This window comes from Jaculus jaculus, chromosome 7, assembly GCF_020740685.1.
Source record: "Jaculus jaculus isolate mJacJac1 chromosome 7, mJacJac1.mat.Y.cur, whole genome shotgun sequence".
Classification (NCBI taxonomy): domain Eukaryota; kingdom Metazoa; phylum Chordata; class Mammalia; order Rodentia; family Dipodidae; genus Jaculus; species Jaculus jaculus.
The window spans coordinates 22,627,844-22,649,476 of NC_059108.1; the positions used below are offsets into that span (position 1 = coordinate 22,627,844).

Below are 21,633 nucleotides of genomic sequence, written 5' to 3' on the forward strand. Positions count from 1 at the left end.
GAATCAAGCCTCGAACCGGGGTCCTTAGGCTTCACAGGCAAGTGCTTAACTGCTAAGCCATCTCTCCAACCCCCAGCTGGCTTTTGTTTGCAGCAGTAAGAGATTCAAAGAAGATGGAAGAGCACAGAGCCCTCGAGGCTATCCCTGACCTCCACTTATGTGCCATGGCATGTGCACCTATACACACTTAAATAAGATAAAAAAGCTAATAAAAGTTCTTCCTCAGCCTGGTACTAGGTATGTAGAAAAGGCTTCCAAAAGATCTTATGGGGATGTTCTCGTCTGGTGATAAAGAGACAAAACTCGATTTCCACAAGGCTTTTCCTGGACATAGAATTATAACCCTAGCCTGCTGTCCAACTTCAGGATTGTTTGATATCCCTGAATCTAAATGTGTTGGCTTTATATGGAAAACCCAGTAGGACAGCTTTTTAAAACCCTTTTCAAAGATCGTTAATTAAAGAACTAGATTAAAAGCATATCCACGCCATGTGTCACAACTGGCAGCAGCGTGCTCCTGCTGGGGGTGTGACTCAGCAGTGGATACTCATGCTGGAGGCCTTAGGTTAATCTCCACTGCAAAAACAAAACAATAGAAAAAAAGGTTGTTCCTGAACCAGCAGATACTTAAGTGTTTTCATAAAGACGTGTTGTTTGCAGAGCTTTATCTCCCATAGCTGCTTGCTCTCAGGAACCTGCTGGTCTAGAAAGGGGGGACCTCTGAGTATTGTTTGCCACAGACAAACAGCTTCCAGTGCCTCTGCAAATCCTTTTGGCAGGAACGTAGAGTCAATCAATGAGAGACTGAGAACTAGCACTCTGGGTGGGGTTAGTATATTGCAAAATATTTTCATTTGAGAGGGTGGGAAGCAGATAGAATGGGCGTGTCAGTGTCTCTAACCACTGCAAACGAACTCCAGATGCATACACCACCTTGTGCACCTGGCTTACATGGGTACTGGGGAACTGAACCTGGCTCCTTAGGCTTCTCAGGCAAGCGCCTTAGCCACTCAGCCATCTCCTCAGCCCTGATTTTTTTTTTTTTTGCAGCAGATGTCTCATTATGAGGAGGCAGTTCCTGCTTTATTAAGATACTACATGAAAGCGAATCCTTAAATATATCTGTGGATTTTCTTTCATGCTTTATTCCTTTTTGGTTAAGTTGATACTTGATCATAATAACCACATTCAAGGCAGTTCTGGGTCTACTTTGTGTTCATGTGATTTGAATTTTTAAATTAATTACTTCTTAAAATGCATGTGCATTATACACTTAAGTTGTATACTGAAAGTGGCCTTTTCTTCCTTGCACGCCATCTACCTGATCTTCTCAGCTGCCCAATTTCCTCAGACTTTTGGCTTTATATTTTAGTAGGTCTTCCAAAGTTTGAGCTAAAAGAATAGTGTGCTTCAGGGTCCCAAGTATCAGCCAGGGTAGGGAGGGTCTCTGGGGACACCTGTGCCTTCTGTTGTGTCTCAGGGCAGTAGAACATTGTGTCATGGGGGATGGGAAGATGGTTCAGTGAATAGTTTGACGTACAAGCATGAGGACTGGAGTTTGCCTTTGCAGCACCCACATAAATGCCAGGTGGGAGTGGCGGCCCTCCCGTAATCCCAGCACTGGGGAAGCGGAGACAGGGATCCTCTGGGCAAGCTGGCTCCAAGTGAGACTCTGCCTTAGCATAGAAAGTGAGAAGACATCCAGCATCAACTTCTGACCTCCACATGCACATGTCTGAGCATGTGACAGTAGCCACACACGCACATGCATGCACACCTTAAAAACATACACATGCCAAAAAAAAAAACTATATCGTGTGCTCCTCTTTTTCAGGGCCTTCCATGTCTGTTGGGTGCCACTAGCATGGTGAATTCGAAGGGTCCAGAATCACAGACTGTCAGAGCTGAAGGGTTTTCATTTTCAGTTTTTTTGTCCTTGTACCCTTAATGTTTTGACCCTGGTGGCATTGCCAACCAAGCTAGGCTAATGTAGAAAACAGTTCTTTTTAAGAATAAAGTTATTTTTTTTTCCTTTTAGATCTTCTCTAAACTTGGTTTACCTGTGCATCCCTGGGAACAAGCCATGAAGCAGAGGTTCGCCTTTGATAATGTTGGCTACGAAGGGGGTCAGGACAGCATGTGCGCCTCTCCGGCTACCACCGGCACTGTTAGTATTCTGGGCATGACTTGCCAGTCGTGTGTCAGATCCATCGAGGACAAGATCTCTGGCTTGAAAGGTGTTGTGAGCATTAAGGTGTCACTGGAACAAGGCAGTGCCACTGTGAAATACATGCCATCGGTCGTGAGCCTGCAGCAGATTTGCCATCAGATCGAGGACATGGGCTTTGAGGCCAGCCTTGCCGAAGGAAAGGCTGCTTCGTGGCCTTCACGGTCCTCCCCAGCCCAGGAGGCCGTGGTCAAGCTCCGGGTAGAGGGCATGACCTGCCAGTCCTGTGTCAGCTCCATCGAGGGCAAGATTCGGAAACTACAAGGAGTAGTGAGAGTCAAAGTCTCCCTCGGCAACCAAGAAGCCCTCATCACTTACCAGCCTTATCTCATTCAACCAGAAGACCTCAGGGACCATGTCAGTGACATGGGATTTGAAGCTGCCATTAAGAACAAAGTGACTCCTTTAAGCCTGGGACCAATCGATATTGGCCGATTAGAAAACACTAACCCAAAGCGACCACCAGCTTCTGCTAACCAGAATTCCAATAACTCTGAGCCTTTGAGGTACCAGGGAAGCAATGTGGCCACCCTCCAACTAGGAATAGATGGAATGCACTGTAACTCTTGTGTCTTGAATATTGAAGGAAATATAGGCCAAATCCCAGGGGTTCAAAATATTCAGGTGTCTTTGGAGAACAAAAGTGCCCAAATACAGTATGACCCTTCTCAAATCACCCCCTTGTCTCTACAGAGGGCCATCGAGGCACTTCCCCCTGGACACTTTAAAGTTTCTCTTCCAGAGCTTGAATCAGCAGAAGGGAGTGGATTGGAGGATGCGCCTTCCAGCCTTCACTGCCCGGGCTCCTCCCAGAGCCCGGCGGTGCAGGGCGCGTGTAGTACCGTGGTGCTTGCCATCACTGGTATGACCTGTATGTCCTGTGTCCAATCCATCGAGGGCTTACTCTCTCAGTGGAAAGGGGTGCAACGAATATCCATCTCTTTGGCAGAAGGGACTGGAACGGTTGTTTATAATCCCTCTGTAGTTAGCCCAGAAGAACTCCGAGTGGCTGTAGAAGACATGGGATTTGAGGCGTCAGTGGTTCTTGGTATGTCACCTATACCTGTTAGAAGCATGTCCTGGGGTTGTATCCCGTCTTAGAGCACCTGGGTGATAGGGTGGGTGAACCCTGCTTACTGCTTCATATGTTGTTAACCTTGTTGTAAAATCATCAAGATAGGGCTGGAGAGATAGCTTAGCAGTTAAGGTGCTTGCCTGCAAAGCCAAAGGACCCAGGTTCAATTCCCCAGTACCCACATAAGGTGGCCCATATGCCTGGAGTTTGTTTGCAGTGACTAGAGGCCCTCTCATACCCATTCTACCCCTCCTTTCTCCCCTGCTATCTCTCTCTCTCTCATTGCAAATAAAATAAATAAAAATATTTTGAAAAGTAAAAATAAAATCATCAGGATAGAATGGAATTTCCAAGTGCTTCTTCTGTTGGACCTGTAACCTAGATAGCAAACTCTTCAGATTTGGGCCTTTGTAGAGAAAATTCTGATTTTGTGTTCTAAAAAAGAACACTGTTAGAACATTAGGCCCTTTTCCTCTTACCCAAAGAACCATTATTACTTTCTACCTTATGCATCTGGCTTGCGTGGGTCCTGGGGAATTGAACCTGGGTCCTTTTTAAAAAAAATACTTTTAAAATTATTTATTTATTTATTTGACAGAGAGAAAGGGGGGAGAGAGAGAGAATAGGTGCACCAGGGCCTCCAGCCACTGAAAACAAACTCCCCCTTATGCATCTGGCTAGAACGTGGGTCCTGGGGAATCAAACCTGGGTCTTTTGGCTTTGTAGGCAAGTACCTTAACTGCTAAGCCATCTCTTCAGCACCATTATTACTTTCTTAGAAGATTTCTTTGCTACACCAAACAAAAAGCAATAGAATCTTAGTCTCATGGGCTATGGTGGCACACAGCTGTAATCCCTATACTTAGAAGGAATAAGGAGTTCAAGGCCATCCTCAACCACATAGATATTTCAGAGCCAGCCCAGGATATATGCAGTCCTGTCTCAGATAACCAAAAATCCCCAAACCCAGGACTTTGGTTCCAGCACTCAGAGGGTGTTCTGTTCAAAGTGGGAATCAAGGGGAGGATTTCCCCACCCCTTTTGGTGGCCATACACCCCTTAGGGAAGGGTGTGTGTGACAGTCTTCTTAAAGCAGGGATGCCATCCGGAGGTGGCACATCTGTAGGGAAAATTTCCTGAAGAGTAGCCATCCCTGCTTGCCCCTTCCAGTTCTGGCCAGGGTTTTCTTTCCTTCCTTCTGCCTGGCAGCCCTACCCTGCCCTGCCGCGTAGCGTGAACCCTTCCTGCGTGCCGTGCACCCGCTCTGGGCTAGTTCTGGGACTACTGCATGGGGAAGACAGACTGTCCTGCGTGTTTTTCCGTGGGATAGAAAAAAGGGATGAAAGCACTGCTGTGGCCTGTGAGCGTTGAGCCATGGTTTTCCAGGAGGTTATGTGAGAGTAAAAGGTGTGAGGCGGAGAGAGGGGTCCATGGGTGTTGGAAGCAGCTTCAGTGCTTGGCGGGGAATGCAGAGTGGCCTGAGCAGGAGGACATTACGCTGGTTCTGGGCTCGGAACATCAGTAAGTCAGCAGTCAAGAGCTATAAGATTTAGGGGCAGAATGAGGGCTGTGTGATGGGGGTGGCCCAGGAGGATAGGCAGATTCTGGAAGCACTGTGGGGCTAGAGATGCAGGTTTGAGTACAGGAGCCCTGGACATGGACAGAGACCCAGGACAGTGGGTGTGTGAGAAGGGAGGAAGCCAAGATGGGAGGAGGGGCACAGGAGCATCTCAGGGCATGGCTGCTGGGGGGGCAGCCTCGCAGAGGAGGACGGTAACTTGGAGGAGGCCACCAGGGCCCTCTGGAGCTGCTTCAGCACACCGGAGAGCAGAGCCCAGTTCTTACAGGGGTGGAGACTGTCAGTAAACTAGTCAGGGAGTGGTGAAAGGGCAGCAGAAATAGGTGGACCAGAGAGAGGCCGAAGGTGAGCAAGGGAAGGGTGCCTCTTCCTGAGACAGGGTCTTATGATGTTGTCCAGGCTGATGTCAAACTTTGGGGCTCAAGCGATCGTCCTACCTCAGTCTCCCCAGTAGGGGACCAAAGGCTGGTGACATATAAGCTATGTAGGTGATAGTTTGAGCCACTTGTCTCCCAGATCCTGGAAATCTGTAGCGAGCCATTTGGGTGGAGCCTGCTGTAAGCATACAATGTTAGTGGGTGTGTGCAGCTTGGCACTTGGAGCTACTGTGGCACCCAGGGCCTCTTGACTTTGGCTCCCTACATTCCATTTCCTCTGACCATTGACATAAACTTTGTGTCCTTGAAAAGATTGCTGCTCTGTGATTCTTCCCTGCCTCCCCTGTGTACATAGCACCCCCACCAGTGACGGGAGTAGCTAAGTCATGTGGAACATGGAGTGGCCACATTCTTTGTCTTTTGTACTACAGGCTTGTTTTCCTTAAAACACAAAATCAGTAAGGAAAACAATGAGACAATAAGTCTTGTACTGCAGAGGTAAGAAATACAGTTGAGGCTAACATATACTGTTTAAGGTTTATTCTTTGAACATACAATGAGGTACTGGCAACAGAACGAAATGACATTGAACTGCGTATTGCAAAGTGTTTGGATTGGACTGAGCAGGTCTAGAAAGAAAAGAAGTGATTCATATAGGACAGGATCATGGTATTATTTTATTTTACTTAACACTTAATTTAGGACCGAGCATCAGGGTGCTGGTGAGTATCCTATTTACGTGCTGAAGAGAAGAGTGGAGGTAGTTTACCAGTTAGCAGAAAATGGGCCGAGCGTCCTAACGTGTGAGACTGCTTCAGAAGAAACTTATGTAAGTCATAGGCTGCTGTCACTGCGGTCCCCTGCCAGTCGTTCTTGGTTTTAGGATAACGACAGTCTGTCATTAAGTGATATAGCTACCTTTTCTGCACACTCTTAAATGTACTTTGCATCAAAATAGTGTGCCTTTCTGTCATGATGAAAATGTTTATATATAACCTGGATGTATGGATTTATTGTTAGATCCCATAGTGTTCATAACCCAATTCTAGTACTTTGTTTTTTTTTTTTTTTGAGGTAGGGTCTCTCTCTAGCTCAGGCTGACCTGGAGTTCACCATGTAGTCTCAGGGTGGCCTTGAACTGGTGGTGATCCTTCTCCCTCTGCCTCCCCAGTGCTGTTAAAGGCGTGCACCAGCACGCCCGGCCCTCAATTCCTAGTACCTTAACTAACAGAACAGACATTATAGATGTAATTAATGGAAGGAGTAGATCGTGAGGTAGGGAGAGGCTGAATTATCCAGGTGAGTCAAATCGTGTCCCATCAGTCATTAGTAGTGGAGAATTTTTCCTGGTGAGGCTAGAGAGATGCGATGCCTGAAGAGATTTGGATTTGCTAGCCGAAGATGGGGCGAAGCAGCCGGCATGGCGGAACCCACACACAGGTCCACTGGTGGTCTCCCAGTTCTTGCCACTGAAACTCTGCGCAGAGGAGTTGTTTTTCAGTCTGGAGAACAGGATCTTAATTGGAAAGAAATTAGCCTTGAGAGTTTCTTTATATTCTACATGAGTAATAACTGAGGTGGATCAGAGACCTGAATGTGGGAATTTATTAAAACACTAGAGCATCTAGAGGAAAATTATAGAGTATCTTTTCTGAGGTGGAGTCTGTTGAAAACTAAACTGTTGAAAAGAACTAAACATTAAAACCAAGAAGATTGAGGTACCGGTTTGGTTTGATTTACATAAGAACTTTGTTTACCAAAAGACACCATTAGAAGGATAAAAACACAAACCTCAAGCTGGGAGGAAATGTTTGCAGTTAATGTAACTGACAAAGGAGTTCTGCCTAGAATATGTAACTTGTACAAACAATAAGAAAATGACAAAGAGCTCAGTTAGGCTGTGGCTCTCATGAGGAGGGAACCATACCTACCTCTGCTAACAACAAGAAGGATTAGCCACATTTCAGACCTTGGAATTAAATGGATCTGTGTACATCCCACTCCATTTCTGTGAGGTTCATTAATTATTTTTAGCATGTGAAATTTTTGTTCTTTTTTTAAATTTTAATTTTTAGATATTGTACAAAATGCTAGGTTTCATTGTAACATTGTCGTACAAGTCTATCATGTGCTTTGGTCTTACTTGTTGCCCAGCTTCCCCATTTCCCTCTGTGGTCTCCGCTCCCAGTATTCCCCTTCTCAAATAGGCCTTCTACTGTTGTGTCTTTTTTTCCTCTTTTTGAACAGGGTCTTTAGCCGTATATAAACTTGAACTCCTAATCCATCTTCCACATCCAGATTTCATGTCACATATATTTTATAAATCTAGATTCTACATGAGATACATTAGTTTCTTATATCTCATTTCTTCATCTATAAAGCAGAGATAATATTGTTTAACACACACACACTTGAAAGGCTGGTTTTGGTACTGAGAAAGTTCACATGTGCAAAGTGCTTAGCAGGGTGCCTGATATTACTGTCGTCACTATCTTAATTAGAGTAGCCCTTGAAGGACTGCATGTTACCGTGGTTCTGTAGTTAATGTGCCTCTGTCTTTGGTTTTTAGGAGGGAGAGGCAGAGCTGGAAATGCCAGCCCTCCATTTTCCCTCTTAGGGCTTTTATCGGAACTGTTCTGAAAGCAGAGTTACGTTTGGACTTCTGATTTGAATTATTTCTCATGTTTTATTATAGAAAACTTCCCTGTCAGCCATGTCAGAAACCATAGCCCGGGGAATTTCGTGACACAGACCACAGGTGGCGCACCGTTGTCTGTGCTGGAAGTGACTCCCCACGCCAGGGGCCCCCCTGACAACCCTGGCTCTGGCCATGCATCCAGTGATCCACCATCCAGCACAGCAGTGCCGCAGAAATGTGTTTTACAGGTCAGAGGCATGACCTGTGCTTCCTGTGTGTCTAACATAGAGAGGAGCCTTCAGAAGGAAGCCGGTAAGAGAGCAGTGGGCATATCTCCCTGCAGACTCACCATTCACTGTGCCTGTCAGTAATCTAATCTAATTCCATTGCCTAATGTCCTTGTGCAGTTGGTGTTCTGTTCTTTAAAAAGTAGTTGGAAGCCGGGCTTGGTGGTACACATCTTTAATCCCAGCACTTGAGAGGCAGAGGTAGGAAGGTCGCTGTGAGTTCAAGGCCAACCTGGAACCTGGAGTGAGTTCCAGATCAGCCTGGGCTAGAGTGAGACCCTATCTCGAAAAAACAAACAAAAAAGTAATTGGAGATAAAGTGTATCTACATAAAGTATAAGTCAGCCACTGAAGGTCTGATTTGCAGGTCATGGTGCAACCTGGAAGGATTTGCCAGTTAGCTTATACTAGTATTCTCTTTAGCACCCCTGCCCCGTCTCCTCAGCCCCTTTCTATAAAATGAAGAGCTAGTCTGTATTTTGCATAGAATTTCCAGTTCTAAACGTTCCATCCTGTGGTCCTCGAATGCTATCAAGTTGTATGGATATGCCAGTTTTGTTCTTCAAACTACATTTCTAATACTGTCTCTTAAACCTGAAGGTGGCAACAAAAATTCTGCCTCCCTCCCTTTTGGGGAGGGAAATGTCTTGATCATGACTCTACCCCTCACCACCAGAGTTAGCAGGTTCATAAACTTGTTGCCCTGATTCATGGGCCGTTCAGTGAGATGTCACATTTTTCTCTAGCTTCCTGATTGCTATGCTCTAAAGCTCTTGGGGCTCTAAGATCGCCAGCCTAAACTGAAGTGTTACAGGAGTTCCTTTGTCATCCATGAACTGGATGCCCATAAAAGAAACATAGAGCCGGGTGTGATGGTGCACGCCTTTAATCCCAGCACTTGGGAGGCAGAGGTAGGAGGATCGTATGAGTTTAAGGCCACCCTGCGATTACATAGTGAATTCCAGGTCAGCCTGGGCTAGATCCAGACCCTATCTTGAAAAACAAAAACTAAAACAAAACAAAACACCACATAATTTCATAGTCCTTGTGTTTCTGTAGCTGACTTAAACTTACTATTTTTAATCCTTTGTGGTATAAAATACATCACTACTTCCATTTAATTGAATATGACCTCTTTCATTCTTAAAATAGTGTAATAGTATCAGCCATATGGTCTATAGGGCTGCTTTTTCCCTCTCAAAAGGTCCTAGAGGCTAGAAAAAAAGTAAATAAGGGCTGGAAAGATGGCTTAGCGGTTAAGCACTTGCCTGTGAAGCCTAAGAATCCCAGTTCGAGGCTCAATTCCCCAGGACCCATGTAAGACAGATGCACAAGGGGCGCATGCTGCGTTTGCAGTGGCTGGAGGCCCATTCTCTCTCTCTCTCTGTGCCTCTTTGTCTCTGTTGCTCTCAAATAAATAAAAATAAACAACAACAAAAAAGTAAGTAAAACTATTTTTAAATATTGTTAATTTTTCCCTTGTGTGACAATGTCTGAAAGAAAAGGCACATCCTTTCTCTATCAGTGGTTGATGGCCACAGACCTCATCCCTTGTTTTAATATACTATGGGGCCTTCGTGATAGAATCTCAGAGCCCATCCCTGACGACTGAGTCAGAACCAGCTTTAACAAGTCCCAGGCCACTCTTGTCTGTTAATGTTTTAAACCTAACTATAAATTAGAATCACTCAAAAAACGTTTTAAGCTGGGTGTGGTGGTACATGCCTTTAATCCCAGCACTTGGGAGACACAGGTAGGAGGATCACTATAAGATTGAGACCACCCTGAAACTACAAGTGAATTCCAGGTCAGCCTGGGCCACAGTGAGACTTCACCTTGAAAAACCAATAAATAAATAAGCTTTAAAAAAATTCTTGGGCTGGAGAGATGGCTTAGCAGTTAAGTGCTTGCCTATGAAGCCTAAGGACCCTGGTTTAAGGCTCAATTCCCCAGGACCCACGTTAGCCAGATGCTAACAAGGAGGCGCACATGTCTGGAGTTTGTTTGCAGTGGCTGGAGGCCCTGGCATGCCCATTCTCTCTCTCTCTTTCTGTCACTCTTAAATAAATAAATAAAAATGAACAAAATTTAAAAAAAATTCTTGATAGCTGTTTTAGGAGGTACTGGGTTAGGAGCCAGGCACCAAGGTTGTCCATGCCTGTCCAGGTGATGCCCTACATAGCCAGCTCTGAGAACCACTGCTCCAGAGGCTTTCAGGAAGACACTTTTCTCTGTCAGACCATGTTGACTATGTCAGTCCAGCTGCCTTGCCCAGAGAGTCAGCTGTGGCCTGATGGTTCCAGGTATTCTCTCTGTACTGGTTGCCTTGATGTCGGGAAAGGCAGAGGTCAAGTATAATCCGGACGTCATCCAGCCGCCCCAAATAGCTCAGCTCATCCAGGACCTGGGCTTTGAAGCAGCAGTCATGGAGGATAACGTGGGCTCTGAAGGTGACATTGAGCTGATTGTGAGTACCATGGCTGCCCTTGAGTGGGTGTGGAGTTTGGATGATGTGGGGATGAATTTCTAACAGGAGCTGCCCCTGTGATCAGTAAGTTTACTCCATCTTGGATGTAGCTTGTTGCTGGGTTATATGTTTTGGTTTGTTTGGTTCGACCTGTTTGGTTTGTGGCACAAGGTTAGTTGTGTCAGAGAATAAGAGGAGGCCATCCTGCTGGGTACACTCAGTCTGTAGAGAGGGATTGTGAGGTGCAAGAATTTGGGGCAGAGAGGAGGCACAAACGGCAGGCTTTGTTAAGCAAGGCAGACTGGGTGGGCCAACGTGAGCACGTTTCCTTCAAGCCTCGAGAGAGGCTCGACCACTCGCACATATCTCTAGGCAGATGACTTGAGTCCTTGGGGTAGTGAGCGCTCTTTAATGACGGTAGAGGCCCGGAGTGTGGCCCAGCGGTAGGCTGCTTGCCTAGCATGCACAATGCCCTGGGTGCCATCCCCTTCATCTGCAAAATAAAACGAAAATGGAAGGCCTTTTAGGCACATCAACGTCTAAAAAGTAATGAATGACCAAAGCATTTCAAAACAAGCAGTAGGAGGCCCATGCCCAAGGTGGTGGAGGCTCCCATCATGTTTTGTCCACTATTACAGCTGCCTGTCAGTGTTGAAAACAGCAGGTGCCTCTGGTATTTACAGTAGATTCTGTTCAAAAATGCTTTTGTGCAAAGCTGTTTTGTATAAACAAAGGGGAAGATACAAGGAAAAAGAGAACTGAGCAGTGCTGTTGTACTGAGATTAAAGGGTCCTTGGCTTCCTCATGAGTTTAGGCATTGCTGCTAGTGGTAAATCGATGCTTGAAGAAAAAGTGTTGAGGACATGAGGCACATGGAGCTTCTGATAAGTGCTGTCCTCTGTAGAGCCAACCCTTTGCTCTGGTTCCTGGGAGCCCGCTGTGTGCCGAGGAGCAGAGTTAATATTTACAGGCTACACATGGTATCAGAAGGGGGCCAGGACCCTGCTGTAAGCCTCCAGGTACACACATGCACATCTTGGCCCCACTGAGACTGTTGAGTGGAAAACCCTAAGAGATTATTGAAAAAGGGAAAAGCTTATTTTGTCTTATTTATTTGAGAGAGGGAGAAAATAGGCATGCCAGGGCCTCCTACCTTATGCATCTGGCTTACGTGGGTCCTGGGGAATTGAACCCAGGTCCTTTGGCTTCACAGGCAAGCACCTTAACCACTAAGCCATATTTCCTGCCTGAAAAGCTTTCTTTTAAACAATGTGTTTTATTGGTGTTCTATCTTTAAACTGTGCCATATCAGTCATCTAAGATCAGACCTTTCATGTGAACTTCTGTATCTATTGTTTTGCAAGAACAAACTCAGGGCCCATCACAGGCTACCACTGAGCCACATCCCTAGCCCAGAACTTTTTATTTAGTTAACATTATAGGAAGTGCTGACCACTCATATCAGAAGAGTGGGTTGACCATCTGATTTGCTTCGTGCATATTTGTGGAGTGGCATTGTCATATTTCAAACCTTTCTGCAGGGACGCAGGACACACAGCATGGTATGGCAGAAGCACCATGGGCACTGGTTTAAATTCTAGCCCTGTGGCTGCAGGGATGTTTGTTAACCTGGTCTTCAAGGACCCACCTCGGGAACACCGTGGCTCAGAGCAGACCCTGGAGCCAAGCTGTCCGGGTACATGTGGCAGCTCTGTCCTTCACTGGCATATGACCTTTCACAAGTTACTAAGCCTGTCAACACTGTAGTTTAGAGACCGTCCACATAGTCCTGGGGAAAGTGGTACAGTGCCTAGGACAGGACCTGGCATGTTGTAAGTATGTGATACACACAGATTATCATAATTACTGCGAACATGAAAGCTTAGCTGCTTCAGTGCATATTAAGTTTCCATTAGTGCGGCCACCTGCCAGCAGGAGAGCTCCTATGTAGCTAATGGTCCTCCCTGTCCGCTCTTCTTGGGCCCCATGCTGAGCTGAATATGTTCCAATGAAAGGCTGCTCCCCAATTCCTAGTGGGTCTTTGCAGCTTTCTAAGCACTTAGTTTGGAATGTTTTGAAGTGCAGAGCTGGCCGCTGTCCTGATGCTCATCACCTCTCGGTGGCTTGGCTTCCGGCGCTGCTGGCCCAGCAACACTCAGCCGGGTGCTCAAGCGCCCTCATGCTGTGGACCCACCCAGCTCCCCAGCTTTCCTTCCTCTTCCTTGAATACGCTGTGCTCTGCCATGCCTGACTGAATAGCCCTTTGCCTTTTTCTCTGTTGCAGTTATACTCTTACCATTATCTATTTAACCACCCTCATGCTTTGGGACCAGCTCAGATTCTGCCCCCACCCCACCCCCATTGGCTTCCTAAATCTTGACTCCTGTAGATGATGTGGCATTGAGCACTGGAGGAGATGGTCCTGGCAGAGGCTGTAGACCAGGCGCCAGTGACATGTGAGGTTGTAAGCTTTTAGGGGCTCATCAGGTTTTGCAGAGGTGCGCATCCATATACTTGAGATGTAATGATTATTCCAGTACTGTGTGTGGGAAAGTGGAGACAGTGTGGTGTGGCTTCCGGAAGCCCATCCTTATGAAAGTGAAAAGTCAAGCCACACTTTGAAACCTTGCCTTCGTGATTGCTGTACTGTCTGTCTCCTGTACTGAAATTGGGAGAAAGGCATTGCAGGGTGTTAGCGATGAGAACCTCGTTCTTGGGTTTGGGGTAGAAGTCTGGGGTCTTGAAGGTGTGTGCAAAGGGAAAGATGGTGGCTGTCACTTACCTCCCTTGAGGTGCCTTAGAAAGGTTCCTTTCGGTCCAAGGTCGATGGGGTCTTGTCTTGCTGTCTTGCAGATCACAGGGATGACCTGCGCGTCCTGTGTTCACAACATAGAATCGAAGCTCACCAGGATGAGTGGCATCACTTACGCCTCCGTGGCCCTTGCCACCAGCAAAGCTCACGTGAAGTTTGATCCTGAAATCATTGGTCCTCGGGATATTATAAAGATTATTGAGGTAGTACACTTATTACAAAAACGTATGCCTGCATTTTAAAAAGCAGTAACATATAATCAGAGGAAAATGAGAATAGATAGTTAGAAAGGAAAAATGAAAATTACCTAAAAAGCAGTAACATATAATCAGAGGAAAATGAGAATAGTTAGAAAGGAAAAATGAAAATTACCTAAAGTCCATTAACTTTTCCCAGAGGATTAAGATGAGTCACTTAAAACTAATTCCAAACGGTAAGTCAATACCAGTCACCTGAGGGGAACATCAGTGGATGGGTAAGAAAGAGATGAGCAAAAGGACCGTGGTAGTATTTTTAGTTTCAAACATTCCCTGAGGAGCATCAGTATTGACATGATGCCTCGTATGCAAAGTTAAGTCTCCGGATTATGGCATGCAAGTCTTTTATATGTCTTTGGCAAGTATCTCCAGACCAAGGGGATGTTGGCATTGGATGGAATGATACCACACTTTACACTGGCTTCCCGCTTGGCCTGTTGTGTTTTAGGAGAGCGGACATTTTTACTGTGGAAGATCAGGATTTCTGTGCCTGTCCTACCTCCTGTCCTTTTTATCTGTCCAGAGGCCTCCCATTTCCTCCTTTAAGGTCCATATTGCACCAGCCACAGGAAATTATCAGTGATGATCAGAATGTCCCAAGACACTGAAAGCTAAATAAGATCAACTTATGGCTGCTAGTGATAAGGATGAATTAAGCTCATTGAAACTACCTGGGAAATGAAATATCTTATAGTAGGCTTAATGCCATAAGGTGCTTAACTTGCTCTTCTCTGGTCATGGGTGTTTAAAGAGAGGCTCCTTGTGCGGCCCAGCAAAGCTTTGATCATGGTCATGAGCTGCTGTCATGAGCTTGTATGTGGAGGCTCACTTCACAGCTGCTTCCTCCAGGGAGGACAGGCCCTTCCAGAGCGTGAGGACCTGCTCGTTGGTGCTCAGCTCATAAGGCATGGGATAGCAGTCAAACCAGACATTTTTCTGCTGTTCCTCAGGTCTTGGAGAATAACAGTGATGCTGTAAAAAAGAAGAGGCCTAGACAGGAGCCTCAAACATGTCTCACCTACTTTCTGTCTTCTGATGCCCTCAGCTGCCTCCACACAGTCCACCAGCTCGGTGCAGCCTCTTTCTTCTCTGTCCTTAATTGAAGAACTATTGGAATATTGCCTGGCCTCCATACTTGCTTCTCTGGCATTTGTTCCTAATATAATTAAGCTGGTATGAGTTGTGAAAGGATTTATCTGACATTTTCTTCGATACTCTTTCTCCCACTGTAACTTTTCATTTTTATGTGAAAGTACTGGCACTACCATTCTGGGGACCACTCCATGTTGGGCTGACAGCGCATTCCTGATAGTTTTCCTTCTGTAAATTCATAAGGAGCATTATAGATTTAATTCTCAGGTTCATGTGGCGGCCGTGTGCTGAAGGTAATCTGTGAGGTGCAGCCTGGTAGCCACAGTGGGAGCCAGGGAGGGGTTGAGTGTAGCTCTGCAGGAAGCAACCTGGCCTTAGAGCCTGGGTGCCCAGGAGCTCTGCATCAAGCTCTTTGGCAAAAGACATGGCGTCCCTCACCTTTACCTTTACTTTCCTCATGGATGGGTGAAAGTACCAGTCGATAAGGCATTTGGAATTCTATAATTCAAAAGTCCCGAGTTCTGGGTACTGGGGAGATGGCTCTGTGAATGAAACTCTTGCCGTGCAAACACGAGTACCTGAGTTCAGAATCCCAAACCCCATGGAAAAACTGTAATCCCAGCACAACTATGCCAAAATGGGAAGCAGAGATAGGAGAACTTCCCAGAATCTTGCCAACCAGCTAGCTTGTTGGACAACTAGTGATCAGTGAGAGACTTGCCTCAAACAAGGTGAAAGATGGGGTTGACACCCAAAAGTTGTCCTCTCACCTTCATATGCACACCACTCACCCACACTCACACAGTACACACACACACACACACACACACACACACAGAGGCCAGGTTCTGGGAGCTGAAGTTAACAAGAAGCACTATGTGAGGCCATCTCCAGGGTGGTGCCAACCCTCTGAATAGGATTCGGCAGCTATTTTGGGCAAAGAGGTTACAAAAGGAAAATCCCAGGTCTCCAAAGGCATTTGAGATTCTAATTTCTAGAGCTAGAGATGTTTTCTGCCAGTGCATGTTTTAACCAGTACCTTCCTCTTTTCCCCTACCCTCCTCTCTTTTAATGACAAGGAAATTGGCTTTCATGCATCCCTGGCACAGAGAAATCCCAACGCTCATCACTTGGACCACAAGATGGAAATAAAGCAGTAGGTAGAACACAGAAGATAAACCACAGCTCTCTAAGTCTCTTGTCTTCTTCCCTCTGACTCTGTGACTCATGGAAGTGCCTCAGCTCTGCCCTGCCGCCCTGGCTCCCATGCCTTCCACCTAGGTCATTTGCATACCTTGTGACTTTGGTCACTGAAGCAGTGCTGTGCATTCTGGGTTTGCATGGCCCTGGAGAGTAAGCCCTAGCCATGTGGCTAGTGAACACCTCAAATGCAGCTAGTGTGAGCAGTGCTGGGATTTTTTTTTTCCCCCTGTGGCAGGATCTCACATTAGCCCAGGCTGACCTGGAATGCACTCTGTAGTCCAGACCGGCCTCAAGTCCATAGCAGTCCTCCTACCTCAGCCTCCCAAGTGCCAGGATTAAAGGCATGCACCACTATGCCTGGTTTGGTACTGAGATACTTAGTTACCTAATTTTTTTTTTGTTTATTTGTTTTGTTTTGCTTTTCAAGTCAGGGTCTCATTCTAGCCCAGACTGACCTGGAATTCAATATGTAGTCTCAGGGTGGCCTCAAACTCACAGCAATCTTACAACCTCTGCCTCCTGAGTGCTGGGATTAAAGGCATGCGCCACCACACCCAGCTAGTCACCTAACTTAAATCTGTTTAAATTGACACCTATAGCTGGTGGCCAACACATTGAATAGTACTTAAATTGGGGTAGATCTATTCCAGTGCTATTTGCCTACATTTTAAAGCTTAAGATCTGAGGATGATTATCATGATTAAGTATGGAAAAAAATGGCAGGAGACTGAGGGTGGTTCAAGTGATAGAATGTATAAGGCCCTGGGATCATCCCCCGTATCAAAATAGAGGGCTGGAGAGAGGACTCAGCACTAAAGGCACTTACCTGCAGTGTCAAAGGACTGGGTTTGATACCTCAGTACCCACGTAAAGCCAGATGCACAGTGGCACATGTATTTGGAGTTTGCAGTGGCTGGAGGCTCTGATGTGCCCATTCTCTTAGTCTCTCTACTTGCAAATAAGTAAAAATTAAAAAAAGAAAGAAAGAAATTGTTCTAGAGCTAGGCTCATTCATTGTATTAGGTGTTCACTAACTAAAAACTTCATCTGTTTCTTGCTTTGGAGAGGGGGGTCTGTATAAGATTGGAAAAAAAGCAGTAGGTAGCCATAGTCTGAGATGATGTTTTTGGGGCTAGATTCTCAGCTTCTTGGCCTCAGTCGCCACACCTATAAACTGGTAGTCACATATCAGCTGTGTGAAGACAACTGAAATCTCCCAAATGTTCTTGTAGCCTTGTGTGGCCCTTTAGATTGTCCTCCAGACGACAGTGTCATGGGGAGAGCCTTACTTTTATCTTAGCCCTTGGCGTTCTGTCCCAGACATGTGATGGAGGCAAGTCTTGAGGTGAGGATGAAGCGGCTCTGATGTTGTGTCCTGCGTTGGCCTTGCAGGTGGAAGAAGTCGTTCCTGTGCAGCCTCGTGTTTGGCATCCCTGTCATGGGCCTGATGATCTACATGCTAATCCCCAGCAGCAGGCCCCATGAGCCTATGGTTCTGGATCACAACGTCATCCCAGGGCTGTCGATTCTAAATCTCATATTCTTCATCCTGTGCACCTTCGTTCAGGTGCGTACTAGGAAGCCGAGTGAGCCTCTGTCCTCCGTGGCCGTGAGTGGCAGGTGGGCCCCTGCACTTGGAGGCTGATGCAGCCTTTAGCTTGCTCCCAGTGGCCCTTTACTGCAGCTCTTCTGCCTGCTTGTGGACAGTTGCTGCTCTTTTTCCTATCTTATGACTGGCACGGTGGGGTGGGGCACCTCCCAGCGTGGGAGCTAAGAGGAGCCTGGTTTCACTGTCAGTTTCACAGTTGATTATAAGTGGTTGAAAACTCTCTAGAATAACTACTTTGTCCTGGCAACCTTATGTGTCCCTGGGGTGTGTGTGTGTGAGTGAGTGTGTGTGTGTGATATGCATGTGCACATGTATAGTTCTGGGGACAGCACTGGTGGGAAGTGTCCTCTTCACACATAATTTTGGTGTATCAAACTGTACTCCTGGCTTAAAACTAGGATGTTAGGACCATTTTAGGGATAACTGTTTATAGGCTGAATTTGTTTCCTTTCTGTGTTTTCCTGTTAATTGCAAACACACTTTACATTTATTACTAGTAATTCCAGCCATATGAAGTACTGGAAGCAAAAGAAAGACACGCTTTGGCTAATGAGACCCACCCGTAGCCCATTTCTGTTCCCCAGAGTTGCTGCAGTACCATCAGGGCTTGGCATGTAGCGATCTCAGATCGTAGCTGTGTGTGTGTGCTTGTTCACGTAACACTGACACAGGTGTTTGTTAGTGGTGGTGAGACCATGCTGCATGCCGTCTTCACTTAACCATGTGCTGTGGACATCGTTTGTGTCGGTGGTTACACAGAACCTTCTCTTTGGACACTGAGCAGCACTGCTCATCGTACAGACAGACTATTGTATTTGTCACCATTCTGCGGTGATGGACATATACATGGTCTGCCCTGGTTATAAAAGTCTCCTATGTCCTTGACCACCCATTTCTGTGACCAGTAGTATTCTTAACCAGAAAGTCTGTTTCCTTGAAGACAAGAGAATGGAGAGAGTGAGGCCAGGCTGGGCTACACATTCAGGCCATGTCTCAAAAAAAAGCAAGAAAACGTATGCCGCCAGTGTCACATAATCGCCACAGGCAGAGTAACTGCAGACGTGTTCGCAGACCCAGAGCACTGCCATCCAGGAGCTGTGAGCCTGCTTGTGAAACACCCCCCCCCCCCATTGTCTTTCAGTTCCTCGGCGGGTGGCACTTCTACGTGCAGGCCCACAAGTCCCTGAGACACGGGTCAGCCAACATGGACGTCCTCATCGTTCTGGCCACAACCATCGCCTACGCCTACTCCTTTGTCATCCTGGTGGTTGCGGTCGCTGAGAAGGCTGAGAAGAGCCCCGTGACGTTCTTTGACACGCCGCCCATGCTCTTTGTGTTCATCGCCCTGGGGCGGTGGCTGGAGCACGTGGCAAAGGTGGCTACAGCTTCCCATTAAAAAAAGAATTGTTCTTTCAGTAATTCAAGTCGCAGTCCATCTGGACCTTGTGTTGAAAATTGCTAATTGTGCTTGGTGTAGAAAAAGAGGAATCTGAACCCTGCATGTAATTAGGTGTTGCAGCCACTAATCTCCCAATTGGTTGCGCCTCTAAAATCCCAACTAAGCTGGCTAATTATTAAGCCTTTGTCCAGGTGTATTGTGTAATGGGAAGAACTCTGAACTTGGTGTCAGAGCTCACATGATCGCTCCCTGCCTAACGGAATGTACAGCTCATTAGTGTAGAAATCCACACCTTCTGCCTTAGGGTCAGGTCATGTTTAACACCCTGCAGTAAGCCTAGTGTTGTAATGGATCCTACAAGAGTGGACAGGAAATCATATTGAAGCTAAAGAAAAATGACTGTTGAACAGACGAGTTGTTTTCATCTGAAATGGCATTCCGAGGTCTGTGCTGGCAGTACAGGGCCATGTACCCGGTGTGGTGCCGTCCAGTGTGGCTGCCTGGGTGACAGCTGTCCCTGCCGTGTGGCCATACTGGGGAGTAGTAGCCTCTTCCCGTGGCTGGTCTCTCACACCAGGCACCTGGGCACTGCTTGTGAGGGTCAGCCTGGGTCTGGAGGGTCAGCTCCCCTCTCACACTCTGCTTGTTTCCTAGAGCAAAACCTCAGAAGCCCTTGCCAAACTCATGTCTCTCCAAGCCACAGAAGCCACAGTTGTGACCCTTGGTGTGCACAACTTAATCATCAGGTGGGTTATGTTCATCTGCAGAGGTTGGTTCTTTAATATCACTTGTGTTGTGCACAGTAAGCACCCATCGTGTAGTAGTGACCTTGCGAGCAAGGGTGAGCAAGGGTGCTTGCCCTGAATCCATTGTGTAACCCAGGCATCTAAATGAAGGGATGAACAGGAGTTGGACTTGGTGTGTAGATGTGAACTGGCAAATGCGAGTTGTAAAGACTGCTACTCCAGGAACTAGAGGAAAGGCAAAGGTGGCTGAGAAAGATGTCCCTGAGAAATGGAATGTGAACTGGGCCTTCCTTGTAAGAGCTTTAGGATTCAGAGCAGCATTGAGAGAGCAGCGACCACTTGCTGGAGAATGACATGATGGTTCTTCTTAACTTCCATACAGGCCACCTTATTATAATATAAAGGTAGTGATTATTACTATCATTGCTGGATCCCAGGCCTGGTGGTACAGACCTATAGTTCTAGCACACAGGAGGTTGAGGTAGGAAGATCACACAAGGCTAGCCTAGGTTACATAGTGAGATCCTCTCTTAAAAAGACAAAACAAAATTTCAGGGGAAGTGACCACATGAACACTGCTCTTACTGCTAGCCTGAAAACTAGCCCCCTAGTTGATTGTGACAAACATGGTGATCAATCAGAATAGAAATCCAGAGGCTACAGAGAACTTAACACTAAATTAGACTGCCAACAGACCTGCTATGGCTCAGAGAACATCGTGGAAGAGGGGCGGAAAGATTGTAAGAGGAACATCCTGAGGCACAGTGCCCCGCTACCCCACAGTGACTGACTGTGGTCCTACGGTGCATACCATAACCCCACTGAGGAAGGTCTCCAGGGAAACAGGAGCTAGGGCAAGGGGATAAAAGAGAATAACCTATTATAATTAATATAAAAGATGTAATATATATACACACACATACACATAGAAACAAAATCCAGGACCATGTCATTACTGATGGAAATTTACATAGCAGTTACTGTTTGTCAACCATAATTCTAACCTCCCTGTATTTAGTCTATCACCACCCTCTGCACAGAGGACTGTGTGAGAAAGGAACTGTTGTCCCTAGTATTTTACCGATGGGAAAACTGAGGTTCAGAAATGCTAAGCAACTGATCACTCAGTAGTTAATGGATTGAATTACGGTTTTACCCATGCTGTTCTTAAACCTGCACACTGGTTATTACAGGAGTTTGCTGAGCAAATGAACCCCTGATGGGAAGTCAGTGAGGCACAGATGACTAGCCTGTAGCACTGTCTCCCCTGCCCCCCATGCATGCATGTACTGCTGGGGTTTGAGCGCAGGGTCTCACGTATGCTAAGTCCACATTCTCTGCTGAGCCCTTAGGTAAATACTCGTCATGGTAGTAATAGCTGAGATGTGGTTCCTTGCTCCTTCCCCCATGGGGGCTAAGCACCTCCCACCCCGTTCTCATCAGGAAGAATGTAAAGCTCCGAGGTTAGTAACCGCAGTCAGTCTGCGGCAGGCAGGCAGGTGGCAGAGTTGGGCTTAGGTTCTCAGAGGTGCAGATCCGCCCTCTGGGCTGCCACATGCACCATCTCGGAGCCGGAGCCGGGGGTGCTGAGTGGTGAGTTCCCGGCACCTCTGGCCTTCCACCTGCACGGAGTGGCTTCAGTGGCTTTGGAGTCATTATATACTGTGGCTTCTGGGTTTTTTTTTGTAAATGTTTGTTTGTTTGTTTTTTCTTCTTACAAATTTATGGCGTGAGAGTTTCTAAAAAGTAAAAGTGTTCCTAAGGAGAACAGAGCCTGTGCATTTGGGTTAACCTTCTTGTCTCCATCCACCTACCTATCCTCTGTTCTCAAATTCAAATGCCTCTCACTATAGTTACTCCATGAC

General features: G+C 46.5%; 1 protein-coding gene across 5 annotated transcripts in view; it reads left to right on the forward strand.

Moving 5' to 3' along the window:
- The window catches only part of Atp7b (ATPase copper transporting beta), an 80,678-nt gene that overhangs the window by 38,094 nt on the left and 20,951 nt on the right, over positions 1-21,633 (forward strand). For 4 of the 5 annotated variants that reach the window (XM_045154360.1, XM_045154357.1, XM_045154361.1 and 1 more), the window contains 8 exons: positions 2,039-3,275; positions 7,954-8,208; positions 10,487-10,650; positions 13,504-13,665; positions 15,891-15,967; positions 17,407-17,581; positions 18,765-18,998; positions 19,677-19,768. In XM_045154360.1, the coding sequence (XP_045010295.1) occupies positions 2,039-3,275; positions 7,954-8,208; positions 10,487-10,650; positions 13,504-13,665; positions 15,891-15,967; positions 17,407-17,581; positions 18,765-18,998; positions 19,677-19,768 (2,396 nt within the window). Of the gene's footprint in view, positions 1-2,038; positions 3,276-7,953; positions 8,209-10,486; positions 10,651-13,503; positions 13,666-15,890; positions 15,968-17,406; positions 17,582-18,764; positions 18,999-19,676; positions 19,769-21,633 lie in introns of those variants that run through there. The other variant, XM_045154362.1, reaches the window with a different exon arrangement.